Source organism: Pavona decussata, unplaced genomic scaffold (assembly GCF_977016875.1).
Source record: "Pavona decussata unplaced genomic scaffold, jaPavDecu1.1 SCAFFOLD_102, whole genome shotgun sequence".
NCBI classification, from domain to species: Eukaryota; Metazoa; Cnidaria; class Anthozoa; order Scleractinia; family Agariciidae; genus Pavona; species Pavona decussata.
In genome coordinates, this window is record NW_028145517.1 from 4,811,068 (window position 1) to 4,838,488 (window position 27,421).

General features: G+C 38.1%; 1 protein-coding gene across 2 annotated transcripts; it reads left to right on the forward strand.

The window, feature by feature from the left end:
* Positions 1-1,558: 1,558 nt before the first annotated feature.
* On the forward strand, positions 1,559-15,559 carry LOC146471792 (uncharacterized). Of its 2 annotated transcripts, none has more exons than XM_085120314.1 (8): positions 1,559-1,793; positions 3,054-3,358; positions 6,462-8,291; positions 9,076-9,782; positions 10,645-10,675; positions 11,190-11,239; positions 11,825-11,896; positions 12,744-15,559. In XM_085120314.1, coding segments are annotated over exons 1-8 (3,240 nt in total). In that variant the 5' UTR covers positions 1,559-1,791; the 3' UTR covers positions 12,987-15,559. The 2 variants fall into 2 exon arrangements, with proteins under 2 accessions (XP_084976440.1, XP_084976439.1); XM_085120313.1 differs by lacking the exon at positions 1,559-1,793 and adding an exon at positions 2,607-2,766.
* The last annotated feature ends 11,862 nt before the right edge of the window (positions 15,560-27,421 follow it).

A 27,421-nucleotide genomic window follows, 5' to 3' on the forward strand; every position in this document is an offset into this window, starting at 1 on the left:
AAACTCAAGCTCACAGTTTGAGTTTCGCTCTCGGAAAACTGTTCGCTTCTCGGAACAGATAATGTCAGCGGACAAATATTTGAGCATATTTTCGCACCAAATGGAGGCTATTGTTTATATATCCTAGGTTGGATGTGTTATTGTGCTGGTAGGTGTACCTTGAATATGCACTTAGTGAGTGTTCATTCTCCACTATCAAGTCATTATATTTGACGTAAAACTTAGCTCTCAAATAGAACAGCAGCATTTTGAAAAAGTGGTTCAGAGCAGGCTACTACAAAATGGCATTTGATAGCATTATTCATATCTTCAGAGCTGCTAAAGCATCTCACATTTCACAAGGAAAGGTTTATCTCTCGTTGCTTTTGATGCCAAAAACAGAGCAATTCACAGCTCCTTCCCTTATTTTTGTTGTTAAGTTTGAGAGAATTCCTAAAAAGTACATGGTTGTTTGAATTAAGTGCTTTTCTGATCTACATGTAAAGGCTTTTCAGATGTTCATTATAATTTGTTCAAAATGGTTTCCAGCCTCTTTTATGGTTCTGCAGTGCAGTAGTAGGCTCAGGATGTATTATCAATCCATACACTGGTAATTTATTTTTTCAAGTTTTAAACTGAGTAAGATGTTTTACAAGCTCAATTCTTTTTTTCCATGATCCCTCTTATCTTGCAATTGGGGAACGCAGGGCTGTCAACTCTCCTGGATAATCTGGGAGTCTCCACATTTGGAACCATATCTCCCAGTCTCCAGATTTATGTCTGTAATCTCCCGATTTTGAGTTGGATTTCTCCAGATTTAGGTCTGTAATCTCCCGGATAATTGACGAAGTTTGCTATTTTTGGTAGACTCGACTTTCTGAAATGTGTATTGTTGTTATTGCTGCTGTTTAATGTATGTACCCTTCCCCCCCCCCCCCTACTGAAGCTGTGAATTTGGCGTTGATGTGACGCCTCTGTAAGGCGCTTTGTTATTGCTGGCCGGCGAAGTCATATTCTCCATATTTGAAGCGGTGTGAGGTTGACAGCCCTGGGAATGACATCTAACTTTGCATTTTGGAGTGTTAAGCTGATGCCAGATCGAGGGTCACTAGCCTCTTATTATTTGGTCACCTGAACTTAACAGTTAAAACAAAAATGCATGGCACTCTGGTGGATAGTTGCAAGCGAAGATTAAAGGCCAATGACATCATCTTTTATCATTATTATTATTATTATTATTATTATTATTATTATTATTATTATTATTATTATTATTATTATTATATTTATTTTCAGTATATTTTTTATTTTTATTTCATTTTAGCTTAATTTATATAAATATATATTTTTGTTTTTTTTGCTCTTAATATCCTTTTGATTTTAATACACTAAAACCTTATGCTTCAACAATAAATCCCAGGTAAAATATTTATAACACGTTGTACGCAAATTAAAACTTTTGCTAAAAAGTAATTTTCCAGAGGCCATCTTGAAAATCACCCAGGGCCCCGCTCGGTTTTGTGTAACAGACAATACCGAATCACGTGACATGTTTTCCACCATTTGTTCGCGCGTTGAACCGATGAGAGGCTCGCGCCAAAACCAAATATCAGTCACTATCTCGCCGTTTATTTCACGACCTGGGAATTTGTTTACATCGTGAATGCGAGGAATCCACTGTTATGGCTTGACTGACCCCCATCACAGAAGCTGAGCTCACATCGGAGTGCTTATGTTGCCTTTTGAGACGTAGATTCGTGGACGATCGAACGAGACGAATGATATATTCGACCTGGACGTGTTGGTCATATAATGTAAGCATATGATTTTCTCTTTGACAGTTCCTGGAAGTCGTTGCATGATCAAAGCTTCCAGCTTTTTTATAAGCTTTGAGACTAAAGGAATTGCTTTGTATGCTTCTTGTGTATGTATTTGGTAAGCTTAAAAACTTGATTTTTCTAGAGCTGTTTTGGGTGGTAAATGGATTTTTGTACAGGTGTAGCTAGGAGTAGGATGTCATTCAACTGATTTTTAAATTGATTATCCTGTAAACCTTCCCTCTGTATTTCGTTTTTTGAGTCCCTTAGATTTAAGTTAGATCACTTATAACGTATTAAATGGTATTTTGTGCGGTATTTCGACAGTGGATAGCGTTGTGATAACTGGGAGCTACCCCTCAAGTTAGAACAAGGCAAGGTCATTTGACCAGAGAATTTAAGAAATCACACTATTTTCCTCGGCTTCCTTGAAAATCGCTTAGGGAAAATTTAAAATGTGCAATTTAAATATTTCAAAATTTTCAATTTTAAAAATCGATGTTAAAACGAGATCTTTTTATATTCTAACTCGGAAAAAAATAGTTCGGCAATTTCAGACCAAAAGCGAACAATCCAACTGCCAAGGAATTTGACATGACCTGCATGTATGCTTAATATATTTTCTTGCAGATTATCGCATATTCGTTGGTTTTATGAACCTTTCGATCTTAGGTTAACTTGTTAATGGTTTAATGAAAAATTTGGGATAATAAGAAGCAGCAAAACTTCATAAAAATTTTTGGCTTTAATTTTATGGCCACATATACATTACCCTCTTTAGGCTAGTTAGAGCCTTGGCCCCTCCTGTTGTTACCCTGCTTCTCTCGATTGTTGTGGAAGTTAGCGAGGCAAGCTCGCTGTTTTTCGCTTATTTAAGGCCGTGATGAGGCTCTGTTTTATATCAAAGACAACGAGAATTAATGCAGAGAATTATGAAAACACGCTGTCGAAATTATGGGACAAGGCGAAGGTAAGATTTGTAGCTCTGTGCACTCTTTAGATTCGCTTCCTCGGAAAGTGTAACCGACGAAGTGAAACAACAGCGAAGCTTCAGTGATATTTTTAAATATATATTTTCTTCCGAGTCTCAAACCACGGCAATTGGTAATTCTAAAGAAACTTCCTTGGTTATATTTTAGATTTTGAAAAGCTTAATTTTCGTGACAGGAAGTGTTACAGATTAATATTAGAAAAAGCTGGTCTTGAAATCTTCAACGATAATCGCCATTGTTGTGTTTGTTCTCTTCGATTCTTTAGGATGACTGCTGGCAGTTTGCCTCCTTCCAAGCAAGACAGCACATCGAAAGACATAGAAAACAGTGAAGATTTGACAGAAGAGACTACTGGTAAAGATTCTGAGGTTTTGCACGAAACACGCTCGCAAACACAGGCTTCAAAGAAACGACTTCACGAAGACCATGCGGAAGCGACAAAAGGTTCGAGTTTAGCTGTAGCTCCTGAAACAGCGAACAATTCTGTTGGTGTTGCAACCAGGAGCAGTACAAGACCAAGTAAAAGAATAAAATTATCAAGTCCTCAATCAAATAAAGCTGGAAATCAAGGTATGGTAGCTTAAATGATTACACTGGCCACGAACAACATTTTTATGAAGACCGCCATTTTGAGACTGTACTCGAATTTACTACATAAAAATTGATTTTATCTGATTCAAGGTATTTAAGGAAAATACTGTTAAGTCTTAGAGCTCAATGAATTTTATTTCCTTTTGGTCTTTTAATAGTGCATATGTTCTTCATAAAATGGATAAATGCAGTTAAAGTTTCGACTGATACAGACTTCTGTTTGTTTGTGAGTTTCATTACACGTTGCAGTCTGCAAGTACAATTACTGTCTGGACCTGAAACCGCGAGCTCGAAATAAAATTTCTCATCCAATCCAAAAATTCATTGCTATTTTGTGGGATGCAACCAATAAAACACTAAAATCTAAGCACTGTTTTCACATTGTTGTTATTCAATATTTTTTTTTCTGTAATTATATTTTGTTGAAATATGAATGTCCAAGTCATAAAAGTGTTGCTATTTTATTTTGCTTGGCAAAATTTCTCCAGGATCCTGATAAAAGGTGCAGTTTTATAAGAAAAGTTACAATATATGGTCAGCAAGCCATGTTTATCCCCTAATGGGTTTCTCATCTGGGGTGTTTTCCATTCAGCCAAAATTTTCCTTTGGAAATCCCAGAAACTTTCCATGTCAGATGGAAGGCCTTTTTCCCTATTTGTTCAAAGAACCTTGGTTTTGGATCCAAACTTGCAGTCTAATTGCTGTATCAAAATGTACATGATGGTTCGGGAAGACAACAAAGTGGATTACCTCCAAAGGTTGTCCATTTGTTCCAGAAAATTTTCGTTTGATCCATGCGTTGCCATTTGCTTTTAAACCAGTTGAACAGAAAATTTCAGATACAGTCAACTCTCTTGTGAGCGACTGTCTTTGGGGCATGACAAAGTGGTTGCTTACGGGAAAGATAAACAAAATAAGCCTAATACTGGATTGATTAATTAATTACATAAAAATATTACCTTAGCAGCTAAAATTTGGCAAATTTTTTTCACATCTATTCACTTTTTTGATGATGTATAACGTTTTGCAACAGATCACTGCAACAATTCCTGTTTACCTACAGATCTAATCAAAGCCATTTTCCCTGTCTGTAAACTGTTATTATCTGTCAGCAGTTTGGTGTAGTGTCATTAAAAATTGAACTTTTGTCACTTCTGAGTAATGATTTACTAACGATCATACGTGATATGTTGGGTGGTCGCTTACCGGAAACGGAAAACAAATTCCTGTATTTCCTGGCCGAAAAAATGGTCACGGTCCCTTAAGAAATTTGAGTGGTGGTCGCTTAAGAGAGAGCTCTTGAAACAGTGTTTAACTGAGAAACAAAATGGTTGTTTGTGAAGTGGTCGCTTATGGGAGGTGGTCGCTTACAAGAAGTGGTCGCTGTGGGAGAGTTGACTGACTGTAAATGGAAAGTGCTCCTGATAATTTCCTGCAAGGACATTTTTGGGGCTTGTATCACATTTCTCCCCCACAAAATAACGTCTTTAACCAGATGGCAACATTCACTTTCCTGACACTGACCATTCACATTTTGTTTACTAAATTCTGCAAAACAGTATTTCACTTTGTCAAGTGTCACACTGTTGGTAGGTTTTTGTCATCTATTGGTTTTGTTTATATTATTATTAATTATTCTTTTTGCAATACGGCATGTGCTGATCTCCACAAAGTTTTCTCTGAAGCTCCCAACTAGTATAAAGAGCTTTGATGAAAAATAGTATTTTCCTACATTTGTACCAAGGGACTTGGAAACTGTCTTGGTTTATAGTGAAACCCTGTTATAACAAATTTGTGGGAAAACATCCAAAGTCTTCATTATGTAGGGGTTTGACTGATGATTTATTTGCTCATTTTTGACCTGTCTGTAGCACTGATGAAAGAAAAATAGCATAGATCTCATTACGGTGGCATTGAATTTCATACCCAGAGTCCTCAGGCTCTTTGACCACCCTTTAGTCGCCTCCTATAATGAGCTAGTGACAGATTTGCAGTCTTTTATAGTGGAATGCAGTAGAATTAAAAGCTTTCCATTTCTGTTGGTCTGTTTCACATTGACTTTCACCACATGATGACATTAGGGCCATTTACGGTATACGGGAGAAAATAAGACGTGTCTTATCTAAGATGCGTCTTAAATAAGACGCGAGCTGATCGTATAAACTGCACAAAATAAGCGTTCTTATCTTATTTTAGACGCGACTAAAATAAGACACATCTAACTCTGGAACAGGAGCTTGAGCTGTTCTTGTCTTGGTCGCGTCTTAAATAAGATGTGAACTTCCTCGTATAAATGGTACACCTATCTTAAATAAGACATGAACCACAAATGCACATGCAAAATTGATTCACAGTGTTCACAGTCCGCTTCGCAGTGTTCAAAAACAACAGCAACACCGGCAGCAAAAAGAAATACTTCGACTACCACGGAAGAGAAGGAGTTTCTGCTTATTTGCAAAGAGAGGCCGACTCTTCTGGGATTTCTCTCATATTTTTCGTACGCAACACCGAGTTTGTGAATCTCCCTTAACGTCATGGTCTTCATCACAAAGGAGGACTTTCAAAATTGAAGAAAAATCTCTAAAAAAGCTGCTTCCTTCTTGAAATCACAGAATGCTTTTGTCTTTTGATACTGTGCACCGTCTTGGATTGTTGCAAATTGTTGCTAATTAGCATGGTTGCTAATGGTAATGTCGCATGAAAAAAAGGCTGTATCAAAAATAAGACGCGGGTTGTTTATACGCGATTTTCGCGTCTTATGCAAGACGCAATCCTATAAACGGTACAGTTCACGTCTTATTTAAGACGCGTCTTAGATAAGATGCGTCTTATTTTCTCCCATATAAATGGCCCTATTATGTTCATTATTTCCAGGTAGATTTCACTTTTGGGCTTCTGGAATGTGTTTGTTATAATGGGTAATTTGGTTATACCAAGGGTTTGTTATATCCATCAGGGTTTTATTCCACATGTTTCACTGTAATTTTGTGTGAGTTTGCGTACTTTTTTAAAACCGTTTAATTTTTTGTTCATACTACGGGTAAAAACTTTTGTCTCATGGCTGTTAATTTGCTTTTTGTAGAAAATAATTCTGTCAATGAAGGAGTTGCATCATCATCATCCTCACCACAGACAAACAGAAGGAAAAAACAAGTGAAGCGACCATGGGAGTCATGGGGAAAAGCAGAGAAGGACACGTTTTTTGAGGCCTTACATGAGTATGGTAAAGACTTTGATAAGATCTGTAACTTCATTGCAACAAAACACAAGAGAAGGGGTGACCCTCCTGCTCTGATTAAGAACAAAGATCAAGTGCGGCATTTTTACTATCGTTCTTTGAATAAGATTGCCAAGTATCTGCCTGCCGATCAGCCTAGTGAGAGTGACAGTCAGAATAAGATGATCAGTGAGTTGAAAGGACTCATCTGTTATGGAGAACTGCGCAAGAAAATCTGTGGCTGGAACGATAAACATGGCAAAAAGCTGGAAGAGTTACTTAGCCTTGGAACAACTTCTATTCGCAGCAAAGGTCGGAATTTTAAAATCAAAGCACCTGTGTGCCGTGCTCTTAAACGCCTTACTTCAGCAGGGCAGAGCAAAGAAGAGGGTGATTCACAAGCCCTTCCTTTACCAAATAAAATAACATTGGAGCTTGTTCCTCATAACCATGCAGCTTGGGCAGCTGTGCAAAGCTTGTCTAAGAACCCACGATTGCGGACGTCTGTGCCACCAAAGAAGCCATTGAGTTTAATGCTCAATTTTCTGACGAAGAAGTGGCATGTGATGTCTAGAAAGACTTTACAACCACTGAGTATGTGTATAATGGTTCCACCTTATTTTTACATCAGTGCTGATGTTGAAGAAAAACAGACTGGCTCTCCACTTTGCAAAGTGTCATCTGGTGATCCTTGCTCCGTAGAAAACACTCCTCCTCCTCCTCCTGATGCCGTTCCTTTGGAAGATGCAACAAAAACATGTTCATCTTCTTCAGTGGTTGAAGATAAGTGTTCAGAGAATGGTGATCCTACCCATTTACAAACAATGGAGAATTGTAACAATGCAGCTTGTGAACCTATGGTGCAGGATACTGCTAGTACTTCTGATCACAGCCAAACTGAGGAAGTGCATGAAACTCTAGCAAGTGTGGAAGATTCCTTACAAAGAGGTACTGATTTAACAGTGGAATCAAGCACTGTTGAACAGTCTTCAAAGGAGGATATGACTGAATCTTGTAATGAGAAGAACCATCCAACCTTTTGGACATTAGAGACATGCGGTAGTGTCACTTTTGGGGAAATGTTTTGCAAACTTGGAAGACCTCCAAAGTTAAAACTAGAGTATACATGGAATGATATTGAAGGCAATCTTGCACCTTTGCAAACTGCAGTTTCTTTGACAAAACTTGTGGATGTTGCAACTGTAGAGTTTACTAAAGGCAAGGAGGTTACCAGGAATTCAAAGACAACATCAAAAACTGCCAATTCCTTGCCTGACAAGAACAGTTCACAGGTAGATGGCAAAGAGAAGGGTACCACTAAAGAGAAGGCAGGGTCGAAGGCTAAAGGAACTGTTGCAAAAACAAGCAACAAATTGCCATTTATCCTTCCTTCTGTGGTTTCACCAGCTGCAAAGACTTCAAATGAGACTGTTCTTTCTGATCTCCTGCCCCTTTCCCAGACACGTCCCAAGGGACCCAGGATGCAGAAGCGACAGCAGAGACCACCTGTGCATAGGACTCTTCTGCCGCGACCAGTTGGTAGTCCAAGTTCTGTTCCTCCAGGTGCTGTTGCTGTGTCCTTTATCCCACAACCTGGGCAAACTGTTGGTACTATTCTTGCCACCGGTGTGTCAACATCATCAGTTACTTTGACAACTCAATCCAAGGCATCTGTGTCATTCAGGACAGTGTCAGGTGTGTTTCGTGTGTAGTAGTAAAGAACAAGAAATGGAGTGTGTTACCCCAAGTGTAACCATAGTTAATTGATTGACTGGTTATGAAACCTTGCCATGAAAACAATGGTGCTGCAATTTATGTTGGAAGGGCTGCGACCCTGCACAATCCTTTGTTTTACCGTTTTCACCACAGTGTTGAATATCTTAACAAAAACGTTTCGATTGGTCAGTTGCTTAAACACATTCCAAATTCTATTGTTGTTTGTGCAGGGTCAAGGCCAAAAAGGCAAACAAAAACATATAACAAAGAAGTTTGTCAGGTTTCATAACCATTGCCTTCAATTAACAATGGTGTAACTATGTAGTTTTTAAGACATTTTGGTGCTGTGTACAGTGGGCCAGTTGTTTGTTAATGAAACCTTGGTCTAAACTGATTTTGATTGAGAATCTCAATATTTCCCAAAGACTCAAGGGAAATCAAAACTAACTATTTCCCAAGGGGCCTGACATTGAATGTCTTGTTATACAGCCACAGAAAAAGGGACAAGGACTTTAGCACAATTTCATTTGTTTAAAGTTCTAAACGAAATAATGTTTGAGAAATACATTATGATGTAGAAATAGATGTAAAATGGAACGGACCAACCAGCTGCATTTCAAATATATGGTGATATCATGACCTCAATTTGACCAATAATATTATTATAGCATATGCATTTCTTCAAACATTTTGTAAAAGAAAATGAATGTGTGCTGAAAATTGTTGTCACAATGTGTAACAATCCAATCTGCTTTTATTGCAGGAATGTCTAGTAGCTCCAACCCAAGTGTTGGTACATCCACAACTAGAAATCCTTCACAACGGCCAGTGACAACACATAATGGTTTTTCAAGTGCTAATCCGACCAGCTTGGATTTAGGGGTGTCAGGATTTTCTGACACTGATCTTCTTGAAGTCATGGACCAGTTTGTTGGTAACACAAAATCATTACCTAACAGTGTTGTGTCAACATCAAACTCTGTAGATTCCATCATTGGCCTTGCATTGGGAACTGCGTTGGACAGCAATGTAACAACCACTTCAATTGCAGGAATAACTGAGGATTCCAATTCTGCTTTCTTAGCATCTCTGTCAGGTTTAAAACCTTCAAATTTAGACTTAGCAGGAGAGTCAATCTCAACTGTTGGTTCAAGCACTGCTTTGAGCACTGAGGTACACATTGAGGAACTGAATTCTGGTGTTGCTGGCAGAAGTTTGCCTACAAGCTTACCTAGTCCAACTTTGGAAAATATACTTAGTCCTGTCGCAGGGAACAGGCAGTGTCCGGTCTCTACTGCCTCTGATGTGTTTTTTAGCATCACTGCACCTATAAGTAGCATTTTGGATTCACAGAGTCAACAAGAAGTACTTGTTGATAAAGAAAGTGGGTCAGAGGGATCTCTTTTGCTGTCACCATCAACTGATAATGGACTGTCTTCTTCCTTTCCTCCACAGTGGCTCAATGGAGAGGTACGATAGTTGTTATAGAGTTGTAGTCACCTGGCACCAGTTGTTCAAAGGCCGGATAACTTTATCCTGTGGATAAATCACCGACAGTTTTAATCTGGGAAAAGATTTCAGTATTTCCTCTTGTACAAGCGAATATGCACACTCTAACCGCAGTTAAGTTTGGGAGTGTACGAAAACCTTGGACAATGAATAGTGCCTTATCCAGGGGATAAAGTTATCCGGCCTTTGAAAAACTGGGGCCTGGTGTCAGATGCGTAAAAGATAATAATATAATAATTAATAATAATAATAATGATAATAATAATATTTATTTATTTATTTATTTATTTAGTGCTATTTCCAAATTGCCCAATAGCACTTTAAACCGCACAAAAATATCCCTGTATTAGTAGCCACCACCCATAGGAAACCCCAGTATCTCGAGATGTGCAGAACGTATGCACAGTAACAAAAGTAGGCACCGTCCTTAAATGCTTTATAATATGCTAGTTGGAGCAGGAACATAATGGTTAGACTCCCACGTAGCCATTCTTTGTCACATCACGCAGCACTCCTCCTTTGCATTGCGTTGCGTAATGAGACAACGAATAGCTGCATGGGAGACTACATAATGGTGGGCATTTAACTGCTAATATTACTGTTTCAGCCCAAGCAATGTTTAATACCTGTATCTTTTGGACAGTGCACCTTTAAAATTAGCCTCAAGTGTTTTCTGTTGAAATTTTAGCCGGTGATAAGATCTCTTTTAGACCGGTAATTGCGCCTCTTAGAGATCATGTATTCCCGAGTGGTTTGAAATGAAAAATACTGGTCATAATTTCTCATTATGAATGTAATGTTCACTTTTTTTTTTCTTTTTCAGTCATCAAACTTCTCTATAGGGAGCCTTCTAGGTGAGAATAACAACGTCATGTGGTAAATATGTCACAGTAATAAAGCGATTTGATTGGTAAATATTGGTTTTTTAATTCATTTTCAAGATATGGTACATATGACATCAATATTTGCCCTTGTCAACTTTCATGCTATTTCGAGTTCATAATCTAATAATTGAAGGGGTGCCTGGAAAAAAGCCTCAAGTGACTTCTGATAAATTGTTAGATTCTCCCTCCAAATTGCCTTGTATTCACTTATGAAACAAAAGGAGAATTTGACCTTACATCAAAAGTCACTTAGGGCCTTGTTCCACACACCCCTTCAATTGTTTATTAATATTTTGTTCACTCTTTGTCCATTCGTTCATCCATTTGACACTCACTGTCACTTCATTCCTCATTTTTTGTGTGAAGAAGTCCAAGTTCTTTTACAATGGAGGGGCAAGATTGCACGTTAGCATGTAAACCTGTGATGGTCTAGTCTGTTTACTAATTATTGTACTTTTGTTTCTCTTTACACATGAAATAACAGACAAATTGTCAACTTCACCTAAAAAAGAGGACAGGTCTGTTAGTCTGGAGGTAAGATGTTAAACATTAAATTACTTTTGTTTATAACACACTGGAACCTCGATTTTACGATATGGCAAGGGGACAGCAAAATCATATCCTTAAATCGGGATACCATTGTAAACGAACTCCGGATTTATAAATAACTTTTGCCGGGACACAGAATGTTGATCGTTTAATCAGGAATATTGTTAGATCGACAATCATAAAAGTGTGTTCCACTGTACTTGTTCTTTGACTCAACAGCTTATTGTTGATATTTTTCATGGTGATTGTGTTGACCAGTAAACAGCTGGTTGTTGGTTGTTCAACAGGTTTCCAACCAGTTAGTGTAGGAGCTTTATGGTCTTATACATGTAACAACGATTTTACCCTAGTAATCAAAAGACTTCAAAACAAAACTTTCATCTTTTGTCATTTGAAATTGCCCTGATTGAAAGAGAAAGAATATAAATGTCATTAAATGGAAAAAAGTGATATTTTCAGCCACTTTTTTCTGGGGTAGGGGTGGCTGATTGATTAGAACTGTCCCTAAAAAAATTAATATAATATGACCAGATGCTTATGGACCATGGGTATAATGTTTTTTGTTTGCAGGACTCATCTGGAGAAAGCACTATTAAGGACCCATCTCTAGACCCTCTGCTTAGCTCTCATCATCTGCTGGATGTAAGTATGTTATATTGGACTGACTGCCTTGGCCCGGGGTGTATTCAGAAGTACAGTGCTATACAAAAATGCTCTCTTTGCTTTGCCTTAAATTTCCTGTTACTCATATCTAAAACCCAGCTTTGAGGCAATTCGAGGGCTAACTTGTTTAGGGGTACATGTATAATTCAATTCTGAATAAATGGCTTGTCAAAAATACGTATACAATCTTGTTCTTGTGTAGTGGAGTAACAAAAGTTTGCTCAGATTAATTTGGGGTTGAACAGACGTTTATAACGTGAGATTTAAAACCACGAGGTTGCGCCTCGTGGTTTTAAATCCCGATAAAACACTGCTGCTTGTGTTTTAAACCTTACATAAATATTTTGCGGGCCTTATGTCACCGTACGGACCGCTAAATTCCATTGATTGTTTCCCTTGACTTCAATTAGTGCCCGATTAACCTACTAACCTCCCTTTCTAGTACAGTCAAACCTCTTTATTACGGACACCAAGGGGACAGGAATAAGTGTCCGTATTATAGAGGTGTCCGTTTTAGATAGGTAGGCTTTATATGGATTTCGGTCTCTCGGGTACCAAGTGAACTGTCTGTTATAGAGAGGTGTCCGTAAGGAGAGGTTCCACTGTACTGAAAGTTACAGATCATCGACGGGAAAAAAACTCAGTCTGTAATGTACAGTACGGACTTCTAACTCAGTAAAAGGTGTTTAATAAACTGAAGCAACTCTTTTGTTGCTGGGTTTGTTTTTTTTTCCTTTTTTTACCTGGTATTTGATACACTGTTCTGAGTTCTCACCCGGTACACAAGAAAACCCTTACGCAATGTTCTTCTTTTTGTTCTGCAAAGGCGGAGACAGCTTTGCATGCCATGATGGATGAGAACAGTGTTGACTTTGTCAAGAAATTCCAGGATCTTGCCAAGGAAATGGCAGGAGAAAACAACAGCAAAGTGGCTGTGAGTTCTTCTGCCAGCCTCACATTTCCAGCGCTGTTATCCACTGAAGCAAGCAGACATTCTTCTGATGATAGTAATAGTGACAGTTTGAATTTTAGGAACGTCCTGCGGCAAACTAACATGAATGGTAGTTGACTCTGGTTTTTCGCAGAACATTTTGCATAGTTCATGTTTGAACTTGTTTAGTTCCTGTTGAAGGTCACCAGCCCCTTCTTTGATTTTACTTGGACCTTAATGTTACTATTATTAAAGGAAACTGAGCTTAGCAAATTATGTCAAAAGATGTTTAAAATCTGTTTAAATTGTGAAAAAAATTGATGGGATCAGTGGAAAGGATGTGTAACAGTGATTTCACTGTGAAACCAAAACTGGCTTTAATTTGTTATTTAACCCTTTAAGCCCTAACAGTGATCAGCATCAAATTTCTCCTTATTGAACCTGTAAGGTCATGAGAATTGAGGATATGATCACCCAAGGTGAATTTTCCCTGATATTTTAACAACTTCTCCCCAGTATTTTTAAAAGAAAAGTATGGCGACAAGATATGAGAATTTGCTCTTGGATATTAGAGGTAAAATGGTAAAGTGGTCATCATGTTAGAAATCCAGTTTCTTTTTATTTATTTGCCGACCTTTAGGTTTCAGTTAGACAAACTTAGCAATCCACTTTGCTAAAAACCAGAGCAAATCTGATGCTTGGTTGATTTTTTCAGCCTGTTTTAAAAACCTATGTCAAAGTAAAACTAATCTGGAGAAATTTGGATTTTTCAGGCCAGTAATAAATTTTCAGTTAGGTTCCTTTTCTACTGAACCTCTCAGTTATTCAAATAATATACATTGAAAACTGTTGAAAGGACTGATTAAAAAATAGTTGTTACTTGATCATCTGGCTAAGAAACAGTTAAGTTATTTCGAAATTACCGGTGCTCATCAATTTTCTCTTTTGGATAACAACAGCCGTTTGTAAGATCTTTTCTTCTCGCATTGTCACAAACCGCGCAAAAATATCTCTGTATTAGGAGGCACTGTCCATAACCCTTTAAACCCTAACAATGATCAGCATCAAATTTCTCCTTGTATTATCAATGCTTAGTCAATCTTTGAGTTCATGAGAATTAAGGATATGATCACCCAAGGTGAATTTTCTTGATATTTTAATAACGTCTCCCAAATACTTTTATAAGAAAAGTATGGGGACAAGATAGGAGAATGAGGTCTTTGATATTAGGGGTTAAAGGGTTAAGAAACCCGAGTTTCTCAGACCCATCCGGGTTCCACAGAACATATGAACAGTAACGAGTAACAGTAACAAAATGAAGCACGATTGTTTAAGTGCTTAGAAAATGGTCAAAGTGTTGGTTTGGCCATAGAACCCAGATTTCTCCAAATAAATTATCTCTGATTTGGCAAACAGACACATTTAAGAGTTTGTTTGTTTTATCGGAAAGCTTGGATTCAGCAAATTAGGTTGTCACTTCCGCATAAAAATTGAACAAAATCGTTTTGACCGTAGGCGATTTTTCTTTTTATTTTGAACTAAAACAGAAATGAACCAAGCATTAGCTCACCCTGGGGTCAGCTCCTCTTTAGTTTCAATGTCTTGAATTTTCAGCAAAACTTCTCTGTTGCTTTGTTAATTTCAGACCTTAATAGTAAATTATTAGAGTTTATTATTTTGGAGAAATTTCGATTCTAAGACCAAATTAGCACGTTCACTCTTTTTCCAGTGAGCCCTTCAGTTAATCTGCATACTTTGTAAGATCAGCTATTCAATTGTAATTCAAAGATAGCTCAAGTCTACCTTTGTTGCGTGATCGCCTCCTCGTAGAAGTTATCCTTTAATGTGGGTTGGGCAAGTGATCCCACGAAAACATACAATTGAAAGAGGTCACCTTTTTACGCATCGTGCTGTAAAATGGCGAAACCTAGTGGTCCCCAGAAACGTGAACAATTTTAAACCTTGAGAGAAGCTAATACTGAACTTCTATTATACAGCGTATTTGTTGGCATTGTATAAACACCTAATTGCAATTTCTGCGAGGGCCCGTTCTTCTGAAAATTAGGGTCTGTTCGTTCTGGATGTTTCCTGGCTCTTTAGGATAATATAATATATGCATTTATTTACCCCTCAGAAATCCCCTCAAACTCAATATCTTGGCACAAAAGCCCCTCAACTTGGACATGGCAAAATTGTTTATTTCTGTGGAATTTTTGGAGGTAAATCACAAGTTCTTCTCCGATCTACAGAAATCACCGTCTTGGACATGGTAATCGGAATTCTTCAGTCAAGATTAGAAGTTGATGGTCTGTAGTATGTTAACAGTTCTTAACCCTAAAACAAGATAGTTCAATGGAAAGCGCCCCAACTTTGATTTTTTTTTTACACAAACACGCCATATAAGGCAAACTCAATATGCTGCTTCCCAGTTCTTGCAGCCGGGCAATCCGTCTGTAGTATAAATTTAGCCAGTAACTGCAGTTTAATACTATCCTGCTAAACAAAAGGATTGTATGAAGAAAATAATGATCGATGACTGTGTTCAAAAGTTAAAAACGACACAGTATGTATTCAATGTTCATTTTAAACTATTTAATTGGACAGGCAAACCCATCGTTGAATTTAATATTGTGCCACACATTTTCATGTAATAGCACGATCAGAGAGCTTTATATGTGTAAATAAAGAATAAAGAGCTTTTGCAAAATGAATGTCAGCTGTAAGTGTTGCGAACTAATGCCCCGGAGAGGGAGGTGGGGTGGGACTCCCATTTATATGCTATAGTTGCGCAAAAGTTTTCTTACCGTTACCGGTCTCAAGTTCCTGACTTCTCGCATGTCGTCGTTCTTGAATACAGGTATCCACCCCCTCGTTTCTAAGGTGTTATCCATTCTCCTTGCTGTATACTAGAAATGAAAATCGTTGTTAAATACTTTAATCATATTGTAAGTTGATCGTAATAGAGACAATCTATTTGTAGGATGGTATTGTAGAGTTAAAAGTGCTTCATGAAATGTTAAATCAAACACAATACGCGATATTTTATTCGGTTATCGAGTTATCCTTTTCGATTGGCCGCTGCTTTCGGGTGGGCCGTTACTTTTTTTGGGGGGGGGGGGGAGGGGGGCGGGGGGAGGGCGTCAATGGCAAGATTAAAACTGAACGTTACTTTCGGAATACGTATCGCTCATTAAAGACAAATTGAGTAGCATTCGCCCTCGACAAGTTTTTCGCTCTGCCTATGTGTAGTTGACACTTTCGAGGTTGTTCAGATCTTGGTTTAAAAGTAAGTGATTGTTGTTAGACTGGGAACGACACCAGTGAATCCATCTAACGGAATGTTATGGTTCATGTTACATAGACATGTCGATCTCACTGAAATCGCCCCAACTAAGTTCCCATGGAGTTTCCCTTGTAAATTGGTTCCCGCCCCTCTCAATTTATAGGCAGAATTCACGTCCAAGACAGAATCGGCTGGACACCCTATATGGAGGTCTGGCAACCAGCAACTTATGAACTCCAGGCTTTCAAAAAGAAAGGCGCGGAAAAATGCCTTCATTAAATCGCCTTCTTTTATTCCATATTTTTCATCATTAATTTAAGTCGTTTCTTCAGTGTTCACTTTCCGCCTTTTGTCATTATAATTATTCGCTTGTTTCAGTCAATCGTAATACCTGCTATCAAATCTACTTACTATGCAGCCATTCTACTGACAAGCTTCCTGCCTTCTATTGTAAACTGTCGCCGAATCATGGTGTGATATTTTTTTGCATAAATTTGTTAATTGTTACAATTTCAATAGAAAGAAAAAAGAGAATAGCTTTGATCTTAGGCATGTGCAAAGAACAAAGTCTATAGCAAATCATATATTCAAATTAAGCAGTATTCGGATTGACAAGTTATTCCTTTGACCGCAAGGCGACCATGTTGCATCATCGAGGTCTGTCGAGAATACCTACTGATCTTCGACGACCACGTAAGCACCCAAGTCATTTTTCGGTAGTGAACAATAGAGACATTGCATTAACAAGTTTGAGGATGACAAAGAGGTTTCACTCCCGCCAATCCAGTTGACAGTTATCATACACGAACACACCGATAATCTGACGTGTTCCTGTCAATTACTTTACACGGAATTTGCGTCCGTAAGAGAGAAGGAATTGTCATTGGAATGGCCTGCTTTGGTTGCTTTGTCTCCAAGACAGCTACTTACATACGAGGGAATGTCTTCAAGAAGGTCATATCTTGCACTGTGGCCTTGATTCATTCATTTACCAAGCTGTTACCACGTGGTTACCAAGTAATATGCAAGTAATCAAGGTATGGTCTCGTTTACTAGCCTGTGCGAATACGTCTCCTTTTACTTAGATGAACGTCTGCGCGCAGGCTCAGTTTAGCTAATGAGAGTTAGTTATTTCAATTACATTTCCATCATTCCCAAAACCATAAGTTACCACAGTAAATTAAAGAAAGCTACTGTTGCATGAGCGGAAAATTGTACAATCAAGATGATCATCTAAATACATCTAAAAAGAGAAAAAGCTGATATCTGCCCCACTTTTAGCTCTTAAACCCTATTAACATTCGCATATCCTATACGTTGCAATGGAATGAGTCAAGCGACTCTTTTCAGCGGAGTATATAATTTACACTGGGACCATTTTTTTTTACAACGGATCATTTTTGCTTTCCATGGGATCATTGCAATTTTGGGGGACCAGGAATCATTTATAATCGCTGAAATCTGGGGATCAGGGATGAGAAAAAAGGGGGTAAAAAAACGGGATCATTGAAGAAAAAACATTCCTCGTTACTACCCTGCCGTAGGCTACTTTAGGTCTCTTCATTTGTAAATGTCAAGAGCGTGGTGCACATTCGCAGGTTTAGCATCCTTTATAAGTTTGTTTTTACCCTTTCGCTGGCAAATTCCTTGCACTCTTGTGGAATTTTTTGCAATGCACATTAGTTATCCTATATGAAGGGCTTCCTTGAAATGTTTGCTCCTCTTGAATACCAAGGACTCAAGTTTTTGGTGACGTCAAAAACTTCAACCGTTGTTTGGCTCGCGAGCACAAACAAGTTCTAATCGGTAAGAAGTCGCTTTATAAGTGTGTTTTGAGCCATTTTCCACTGCAGAAGCTCCCAGACTGGCATCATAAAGCTAGAATGGAGAGTAGGGGCAATCCTCTGAACGAATCCAGAGGTGAGAGATAATTTCATAGCGACTGGGAAGTCACAATTTTCGTATCGCGTAATGGCGGCTCACGAGTGAAGTTGTCTCTCTGGCCGTTCTGTGGATGTATTCTTGGACCTACCAAGGCAATTTGAGCGAGATTTGACTTGAAAAGAAAACAATGAACGAGATCTTTTGCCAGTAGGACCGGGTGGCTCGACACTTATAAAAAAACTACAAAATTAGGATCGCGGGAGCCCCCTTTTCCCAAAAGTATCAAAATTACCCAGAATGCAACTCGAGCAGCAAACGGAAAATCACACGCTTCGAAAGCGGCTCCCATCAAACCGTTCCTGTTTGACCAGCTGGGCAAGTAACAGAAAAAATTCCAGAAAACCGATCAATCATGAGATAAAGGTCTCCTGTCATTAAAAGATTTTCATTTTAAAAAGAATTTTTTTATTTAAGGTCAGTTTTTTTCACTTGTTTAAGTCCCTAGAGACCTCAGGATCTTAAAAACATCACTTGGGAATCATTTTTAAGTACAAACAAAGCCCTGGCAAAATGTTTTAGTTTTTTTCAGTTTTGACCCAAAAGTGACTTCATGCTTTGTGGGCTATTTCTTTATCCCTGTTCCCTTGGGAGGCCTAAGAAGTATCCCGGGAGACATTTTAGGACAAGATGGATCGATTGGAACCTCTTACAGGAATATTTTTTCTGGGTCCCAAAATTGAATTTTTTGCTAAGGGGGGGTGGGGGCAAAAAGTCCAAAAATGACCAAATTTTGAAAAATTTTCAAGTCAGTTTTTTTCACTTGTTTAAGTCCCTAGAGACCTCAGGATCTTAAAAACATCACTTGGGAATCATTTTTAAGTACAAACAAAGCCCTGGCAAAATGTTTTAGTTTTTTTCAGTTTTGACCCAAAAGTGACTTCATGCTTTGTGGGCTATTTCTTTATCCCTGTTCCCTTGGGAGGCCTAAGAAGTATCCCGGGAGACATTTTAGGACAAGATGAATCGATTGGAACCTTTTACAGGAATATTTTTTCTGGGTCCCAAAATTGAATTTTTTGCTAAAGGGGGGTGGGGGGCAAAAAGTCCAAAAAATGACCAAATTTTGAAAAATTTTCAAGTCAGTTTTTTTCACTTGTTTAAGTCCCTAGAGACCTCAGGATCTTAAAAACATCACTTGGGAATCATTTTTAAGTACAAACAAAGCCCTGGCAAAATGTTTTAGTTTTTTTCAGTTTTGACCCAAAAGTGACTTCATGCTTTGTGGGCTATTTCTTTATCCCTGTTCCCTTGGGAGGCCTAAGAAGTATCCCGGGAGACATTTTAGGACAAGATGGATCGATTGGAAGCTCTTACAGGAATATTTTTTCTGGGTCCCAAAATTGAATTTTTTGCTAAGGGGGGGTGGGGGCAAAAAGTCCAAAAATGACCAAATTTTGAAAAATTTTCAAGTCAGTTTTTTTCACTTGTTTAAGTCCCTAGAGACCTCAGGATCTTAAAAACATCACTTGGGAATCATTTTTAAGTACAAACAAAGCCCTGGCAAAATGTTTTAGTTTTTTTCAGTTTTGACCCAAAAGTGACTTCATGCTTTGTGGGCTATTTCTTTATCCCTGTTCCCTTGGGAGGCCTAAGAAGTATCCCGGGAGACATTTTAGGACAAGATGGATCGATTGGAACCTCTTACAGGAATATTTTTTCTGGGTCCCAAAATTGAATTTTTTGCTAAGGGGGGGTGGGGGCAAAAAGTCCAAAAATGACCAAATTTTGAAAAATTTTCAAGTCAGTTTTTTTCACTTGTTTAAGTCCCTAGAGACCTCAGGATCTTAAAAACATCACTTGGGAATCATTTTTAAGTACAAACAAAGCCCTGGCAAAATGTTTTAGTTTTTTTCAGTTTTGACCCAAAAGTGACTTCATGCTTTGTGGGCTATTTCTTTATCCCTGTTCCCTTGGGAGGCCTAAGAAGTATCCCGGGAGACATTTTAGGACAAGATGAATCGATTGGAACCTTTTACAGGAATATTTTTTCTGGGTCCCAAAATTGAATTTTTTGCTAAAGGGGGGTGGGGGGCAAAAAGTCCAAAAAATGACCAAATTTTGAAAAATTTTCAAGTCAGTTTTTTTCACTTGTTTAAGTCCCTAGAGACCTCAGGATCTTAAAAACATCACTTGGGAATCATTTTTAAGTACAAACAAAGCCCTGGCAAAATGTTTTAGTTTTTTTCAGTTTTGACCCAAAAGTGACTTCATGCTTTGTGGGCTATTTCTTTATCCCTGTTCCCTTGGGAGGCCTAAGAAGTATCCCGGGAGACATTTTAGGACAAGATGGATCGATTGGAACCTCTTACAGGAATATTTTTTCTGGGTCCCAAAATTGAATTTTTTGCTAAGGGGGGGTGGGGGCAAAAAGTCCAAAAATGACCAAATTTTGAAAAATTTTCAAGTCAGTTTTTTTCACTTGTTTAAGTCCCTAGAGACCTCAGGATCTTAAAAACATCACTTGGGAATCATTTTTAAGTACAAACAAAGCCCTGGCAAAATGTTTTAGTTTTTTTCAGTTTTGACCCAAAAGTGACTTCATGCTTTGTGGGCTATTTCTTTATCCCTGTTCCCTTGGGAGGCCTAAGAAGTATCCCGGGAGACATTTTAGGACAAGATGAATCGATTGGAACCTTTTACAGGAATATTTTTTCTGGGTCCCAAAATTGAATTTTTTGCTAAGGGGGGGTGGGGGGCAAAAAGTCCAAAAAATGACCAAATTTTGAAAAATTTTCAAGTCAGTTTTTTTCACTTTTTTAAGTCCCTAGAGACCTCAGGATCTTAAAAACATCACTTGGGAATCATTTTTAAGTACAAACAAAGCCCTGGCAAAATGTTTTAGTTTTTTTCAGTTTTGACCCAAAAGTGACTTCATGCTTTGTGGGCTATTTCTTTATCCCTGTTCCCTTGGGAGGCCTAAGAAGTATCCCGGGAGACATTTTAGGACAAGATGGATCGATTGGAACCTCTTACAGGAATATTTTTTCTGGGTCCCAAAATTGAATTTTTTGCTAAGGGGGGGTGGGGGCAAAAAGTCCAAAAATGACCAAATTTTGAAAAATTTTCAAGTCAGTTTTTTTCACTTGTTTAAGTCCCTAGAGACCTCAGGATCTTAAAAACATCACTTGGGAATCATTTTTAAGTACAAACAAAGCCCTGGCAAAATGTTTTAGTTTTTTTCAGTTTTGACCCAAAAGTGACTTCATGCTTTGTGGGCTATTTCTTTATCCCTGTTCCCTTGGGAGGCCTAAGAAGTATCCCGGGAGACATTTTAGGACAAGATGAATCGATTGGAACCTTTTACAGGAATATTTTTTCTGGGTCCCAAAATTGAATTTTTTGCTAAAGGGGGGTGGGGGGCAAAAAGTCCAAAAAATGACCAAATTTTGAAAAATTTTCAAGTCAGTTTTTTTCACTTGTTTAAGTCCCTAGAGACCTCAGGATCTTAAAAACATCACTTGGGAATCATTTTTAAGTACAAACAAAGCCCTGGCAAAATGTTTTAGTTTTTTTCAGTTTTGACCCAAAAGTGACTTCATGCTTTGTGGGCTATTTCTTTATCCCTGTTCCCTTGGGAGGCCTAAGAAGTATCCCGGGAGACATTTTAGGACAAGATGGATCGATTGGAACCTCTTACAGGAATATTTTTTCTGGGTCCCAAAATTGAATTTTTTGCTAAGGGGGGGTGGGGGCAAAAAGTCCAAAAATGACCAAATTTTGAAAAATTTTCAAGTCAGTTTTTTTCACTTGTTTAAGTCCCTAGAGACCTCAGGATCTTAAAAACATCACTTGGGAATCATTTTTAAGTACAAACAAAGCCCTGGCAAAATGTTTTAGTTTTTTTCAGTTTTGACCCAAAAGTGACTTCATGCTTTGTGGGCTATTTCTTTATCCCTGTTCCCTTGGGAGGCCTAAGAAGTATCCCGGGAGACATTTTAGGACAAGATGAATCGATTGGAACCTTTTACAGGAATATTTTTTCTGGGTCCCAAAATTGAATTTTTTGCTAAGGGGGGGTGGGGGGCAAAAAGTCCAAAAAATGACCAAATTTTGAAAAATTTTCAAGTCAGTTTTTTTCACTTGTTTAAGTCCCTAGAGACCTCAGGATCTTAAAAACATCACTTGGGAATCATTTTTAAGTACAAACAAAGCCCTGGCAAAATGTTTTAGTTTTTTTCAGTTTTGACCCAAAAGTGACTTCATGCTTTGTGGGCTATTTCTTTATCCCTGTTCCCTTGGGAGGCCTAAGAAGTATCCCGGGAGACATTTTAGGACAAGATGGATCGATTGGAACCTCTTACAGGAATATTTTTTCTGGGTCCCAAAATTGAATTTTTTGCTAAGGGGGGGTGGGGGCAAAAAGTCCAAAAATGACCAAATTTTGAAAAATTTTCAAGTCAGTTTTTTTCACTTGTTTAAGTCCCTAGAGACCTCAGGATCTTAAAAACATCACTTGGGAATCATTTTTAAGTACAAACAAAGCCCTGGCAAAATGTTTTAGTTTTTTTCAGTTTTGACCCAAAAGTGACTTCATGCTTTGTGGGCTATTTCTTTATCCCTGTTCCCTTGGGAGGCCTAAGAAGTATCCCGGGAGACATTTTAGGACAAGATGAATCGATTGGAACCTTTTACAGGAATATTTTTTCTGGGTCCCAAAATTGAATTTTTTGCTAAAGGGGGGTGGGGGGCAAAAAGTCCAAAAAATGACCAAATTTTGAAAAATTTTCAAGTCAGTTTTTTTCACTTGTTTAAGTCCCTAGAGACCTCAGGATCTTAAAAACATCACTTGGGAATCATTTTTAAGTACAAACAAAGCCCTGGCAAAATGTTTTAGTTTTTTTCAGTTTTGACCCAAAAGTGACTTCATGCTTTGTGGGCTATTTCTTTATCCCTGTTCCCTTGGGAGGCCTAAGAAGTATCCCGGGAGACATTTTAGGACAAGATGGATCGATTGGAACCTCTTACAGGAATATTTTTTCTGGGTCCCAAAATTGAATTTTTTGCTAAGGGGGGGGTGGGGGCAAAAAGTCCAAAAATGACCAAATTTTGAAAAATTTTCAAGTCAGTTTTTTTCACTTGTTTAAGTCCCTAGAGACCTCAGGATCTTAAAAACATCACTTGGGAATCATTTTTAAGTACAAACAAAGCCCTGGCAAAATGTTTTAGTTTTTTTCAGTTTTGACCCAAAAGTGACTTCATGCTTTGTGGGCTATTTCTTTATCCCTGTTCCCTTGGGAGGCCTAAGAAGTATCCCGGGAGACATTTTAGGACAAGATGAATCGATTGGAACCTTTTACAGGAATATTTTTTCTGGGTCCCAAAATTGAATTTTTTGCTAAGGGGGGGTGGGGGGCAAAAAGTCCAAAAAATGACCAAATTTTGAAAAATTTTCAAGTCAGTTTTTTTCACTTGTTTAAGTCCCTAGAGACCTCAGGATCTTAAAAACATCACTTGGGAATCATTTTTAAGTACAAACAAAGCCCTGGCAAAATGTTTTAGTTTTTTTCAGTTTTGACCCAAAAGTGACTTCATGCTTTGTGGGCTATTTCTTTATCCCTGTTCCCTTGGGAGGCCTAAGAAGTATCCCGGGAGACATTTTAGGACAAGATGAATCGATTGGAACCTTTTACAGGAATATTTTTTCTGGGTCCCAAAATTGAATTTTTTGCTAAGGGGGGGTGGGGGGCAAAAAGTCCAAAAAATGACCAAATTTTGAAAAATTTTCAAGTCAGTTTTTTTCACTTGTTTAAGTCCCTAGAGACCTCAGGATCTTAAAAACATCACTTGGGAATCATTTTTAAGTACAAACAAAGCCCTGGCAAAATGTTTTAGTTTTTTTCAGTTTTGACCCAAAAGTGACTTCATGCTTTGTGGGCTATTTCTTTATCCCTGTTCCCTTGGGAGGCCTAAGAAGTATCCCGGGAGACATTTTAGGACAAGATGAATCGATTGGAACCTTTTACAGGAATATTTTTTCTGGGTCCCAAAATTGAATTTTTTGCTAAGGGGGGGTGGGGGGCAAAAAGTCCAAAAAATGACCAAATTTTGAAAAATTTTCAAGTCAGTTTTTTTCACTTGTTTAAGTCCCTAGAGACCTCAGGATCTTAAAAACATCACTTGGGAATCATTTTTAAGTACAAACAAAGCCCTGGCAAAATGTTTTAGTTTTTTTCAGTTTTGACCCAAAAGTGACTTCATGCTTTGTGGGCTATTTCTTTATCCCTGTTCCCTTGGGAGGCCTAAGAAGTATCCCGGGAGACATTTTAGGACAAGATGGATCGATTGGAACCTCTTACAGGAATATTTTTTCTGGGTCCCAAAATTGAATTTTTTGCTAAGGGGGGGTGGGGGCAAAAAGTCCAAAAATGACCAAATTTTGAAAAATTTTCAAGTCAGTTTTTTTCACTTGTTTAAGTCCCTAGAGACCTCAGGATCTTAAAAACATCACTTGGGAATCATTTTTAAGTACAAACAAAGCCCTGGCAAAATGTTTTAGTTTTTTTCAGTTTTGACCCAAAAGTGACTTCATGCTTTGTGGGCTATTTCTTTATCCCTGTTCCCTTGGGAGGCCTAAGAAGTATCCCGGGAGACATTTTAGGACAAGATGGATCGATTGGAACCTCTTACAGGAATATTTTTTCTGGGTCCCAAAATTGAATTTTTTGCTAAGGGGGGGTGGGGGCAAAAAGTCCAAAAATGACCAAATTTTGAAAAATTTTCAAGTCAGTTTTTTTCACTTGTTTAAGTCCCTAGAGACCTCAGGATCTTAGAAACATCACTTGGGAATCATTTTTAAGTACAAACAAAGCCCTGGCAAAATGTTTTAGTTTTTTTCAGTTTTGACCCAAAAGTGACTTCATGCTTTGTGGGCTATTTCTTTATCCCTGTTCCCTTGGGAGGCCTAAGAAGTATCCCGGGAGACATTTTAGGACAAGATGAATCGATTGGAACCTTTTACAGGAATATTTTTTCTGGGTCCCAAAATTGAATTTTTTGCTAAGGGGGGGTGGGGGGCAAAAAGTCCAAAAAATGACCAAATTTTGAAAAATTTTCAAGTCAGTTTTTTTCACTTGTTTAAGTCCCTAGAGACCTCAGGATCTTAAAAACATCACTTGGGAATCATTTTTAAGTACAAACAAAGCCCTGGCAAAATGTTTTAGTTTTTTTCAGTTTTGACCCAAAAGTGACTTCATGCTTTGTGGGCTATTTCTTTATCCCTGTTCCCTTGGGAGGCCTAAGAAGTATCCCGGGAGACATTTTAGGACAAGATGGATCGATTGGAACCTCTTACAGGAATATTTTTTCTGGGTCCCAAAATTGAATTTTTTGCTAAGGGGGGGTGGGGGCAAAAAGTCCAAAAATGACCAAATTTTGAAAAATTTTCAAGTCAGTTTTTTTCACTTGTTTAAGTCCCTAGAGACCTCAGGATCTTAAAAACATCACTTGGGAATCATTTTTAAGTACAAACAAAGCCCTGGCAAAATGTTTTAGTTTTTTTCAGTTTTGACCCAAAAGTGACTTCATGCTTTGTGGGCTATTTCTTTATCCCTGTTCCCTTGGGAGGCCTAAGAAGTATCCCGGGAGACATTTTAGGACAAGATGAATCGATTGGAACCTTTTACAGGAATATTTTTTCTGGGTCCCAAAATTGAATTTTTTGCTAAAGGGGGGTGGGGGGCAAAAAGTCCAAAAAATGACCAAATTTTGAAAAATTTTCAAGTCAGTTTTTTTCACTTGTTTAAGTCCCTAGAGACCTCAGGATCTTAAAAACATCACTTGGGAATCATTTTTAAGTACAAACAAAGCCCTGGCAAAATGTTTTAGTTTTTTTCAGTTTTGACCCAAAAGTGACTTCATGCTTTGTGGGCTATTTCTTTATCCCTGTTCCCTTGGGAGGCCTAAGAAGTATCCCGGGAGACATTTTAGGACAAGATGAATCGATTGGAACCTTTTACAGGAATATTTTTTCTGGGTCCCAAAATTGAATTTTTTGCTAAAGGGGGGTGGGGGGCAAAAAGTCCAAAAAATGACCAAATTTTGAAAAATTTTCAAGTCAGTTTTTTTCACTTGTTTAAGTCCCTAGAGACCTCAGGATCTTAAAAACATCACTTGGGAATCATTTTTAAGTACAAACAAAGCCCTGGCAAAATGTTTTAGTTTTTTTCAGTTTTGACCCAAAAGTGACTTCATGCTTTGTGGGCTATTTCTTTATCCCTGTTCCCTTGGGAGGCCTAAGAAGTATCCCGGGAGACATTTTAGGACAAGATGGATCGATTGGAACCTCTTACAGGAATATTTTTTCTGGGTCCCAAAATTGAATTTTTTGCTAAGGGGGGGTGGGGGCAAAAAGTCCAAAAATGACCAAATTTTGAAAAATTTTCAAGTCAGTTTTTTTCACTTGTTTAAGTCCCTAGAGACCTCAGGATCTTAAAAACATCACTTGGGAATCATTTTTAAGTACAAACAAAGCCCTGGCAAAATGTTTTAGTTTTTTTCAGTTTTGACCCAAAAGTGACTTCATGCTTTGTGGGCTATTTCTTTATCCCTGTTCCCTTGGGAGGCCTAAGAAGTATCCCGGGAGACATTTTAGGACAAGATGAATCGATTGGAACCTTTTACAGGAATATTTTTTCTGGGTCCCAAAATTGAATTTTTTGCTAAAGGGGGGTGGGGGGCAAAAAGTCCAAAAAATGACCAAATTTTGAAAAATTTTCAAGTCAGTTTTTTTCACTTGTTTAAGTCCCTAGAGACCTCAGGATCTTAAAAACATCACTTGGGAATCATTTTTAAGTACAAACAAAGCCCTGGCAAAATGTTTTAGTTTTTTTCAGTTTTGACCCAAAAGTGACTTCATGCTTTGTGGGCTATTTCTTTATCCCTGTTCCCTTGGGAGGCCTAAGAAGTATCCCGGGAGACATTTTAGGACAAGATGGATCGATTGGAAGCTCTTACAGGAATATTTTTTCTGGGTCCCAAAATTGAATTTTTTGCTAAGGGGGGGTGGGGGCAAAAAGTCCAAAAATGACCAAATTTTGAAAAATTTTCAAGTCAGTTTTTTTCACTTGTTTAAGTCCCTAGAGACCTCAGGATCTTAAAAACATCACTTGGGAATCATTTTTAAGTACAAACAAAGCCCTGGCAAAATGTTTTAGTTTTTTTCAGTTTTGACCCAAAAGTGACTTCATGCTTTGTGGGCTATTTCTTTATCCCTGTTCCCTTGGGAGGCCTAAGAAGTATCCCGGGAGACATTTTAGGACAAGATGGATCGATTGGAACCTCTTACAGGAATATTTTTTCTGGGTCCCAAAATTGAATTTTTTGCTAAGGGGGGGTGGGGGCAAAAAGT

Excerpts from the sequence above, each read along its gene's own strand:
- LOC146471792 (XM_085120313.1), top strand. The coding sequence starts at position 2,717 with ATGCAGAGAATTATGAAAACACGCTGTCGAAATTATGGGACAAGGCGA. Across the intron at positions 3,359-6,461 it reads AAATAAAGCTGGAAATCAAG|AAAATAATTCTGTCAATGAA; the intron begins GTATGGTAGCTT and ends TGCTTTTTGTAG. Across the intron at positions 10,676-11,189 it reads CTCTATAGGGAGCCTTCTAG|ACAAATTGTCAACTTCACCT; the intron begins GTGAGAATAACA and ends ATGAAATAACAG.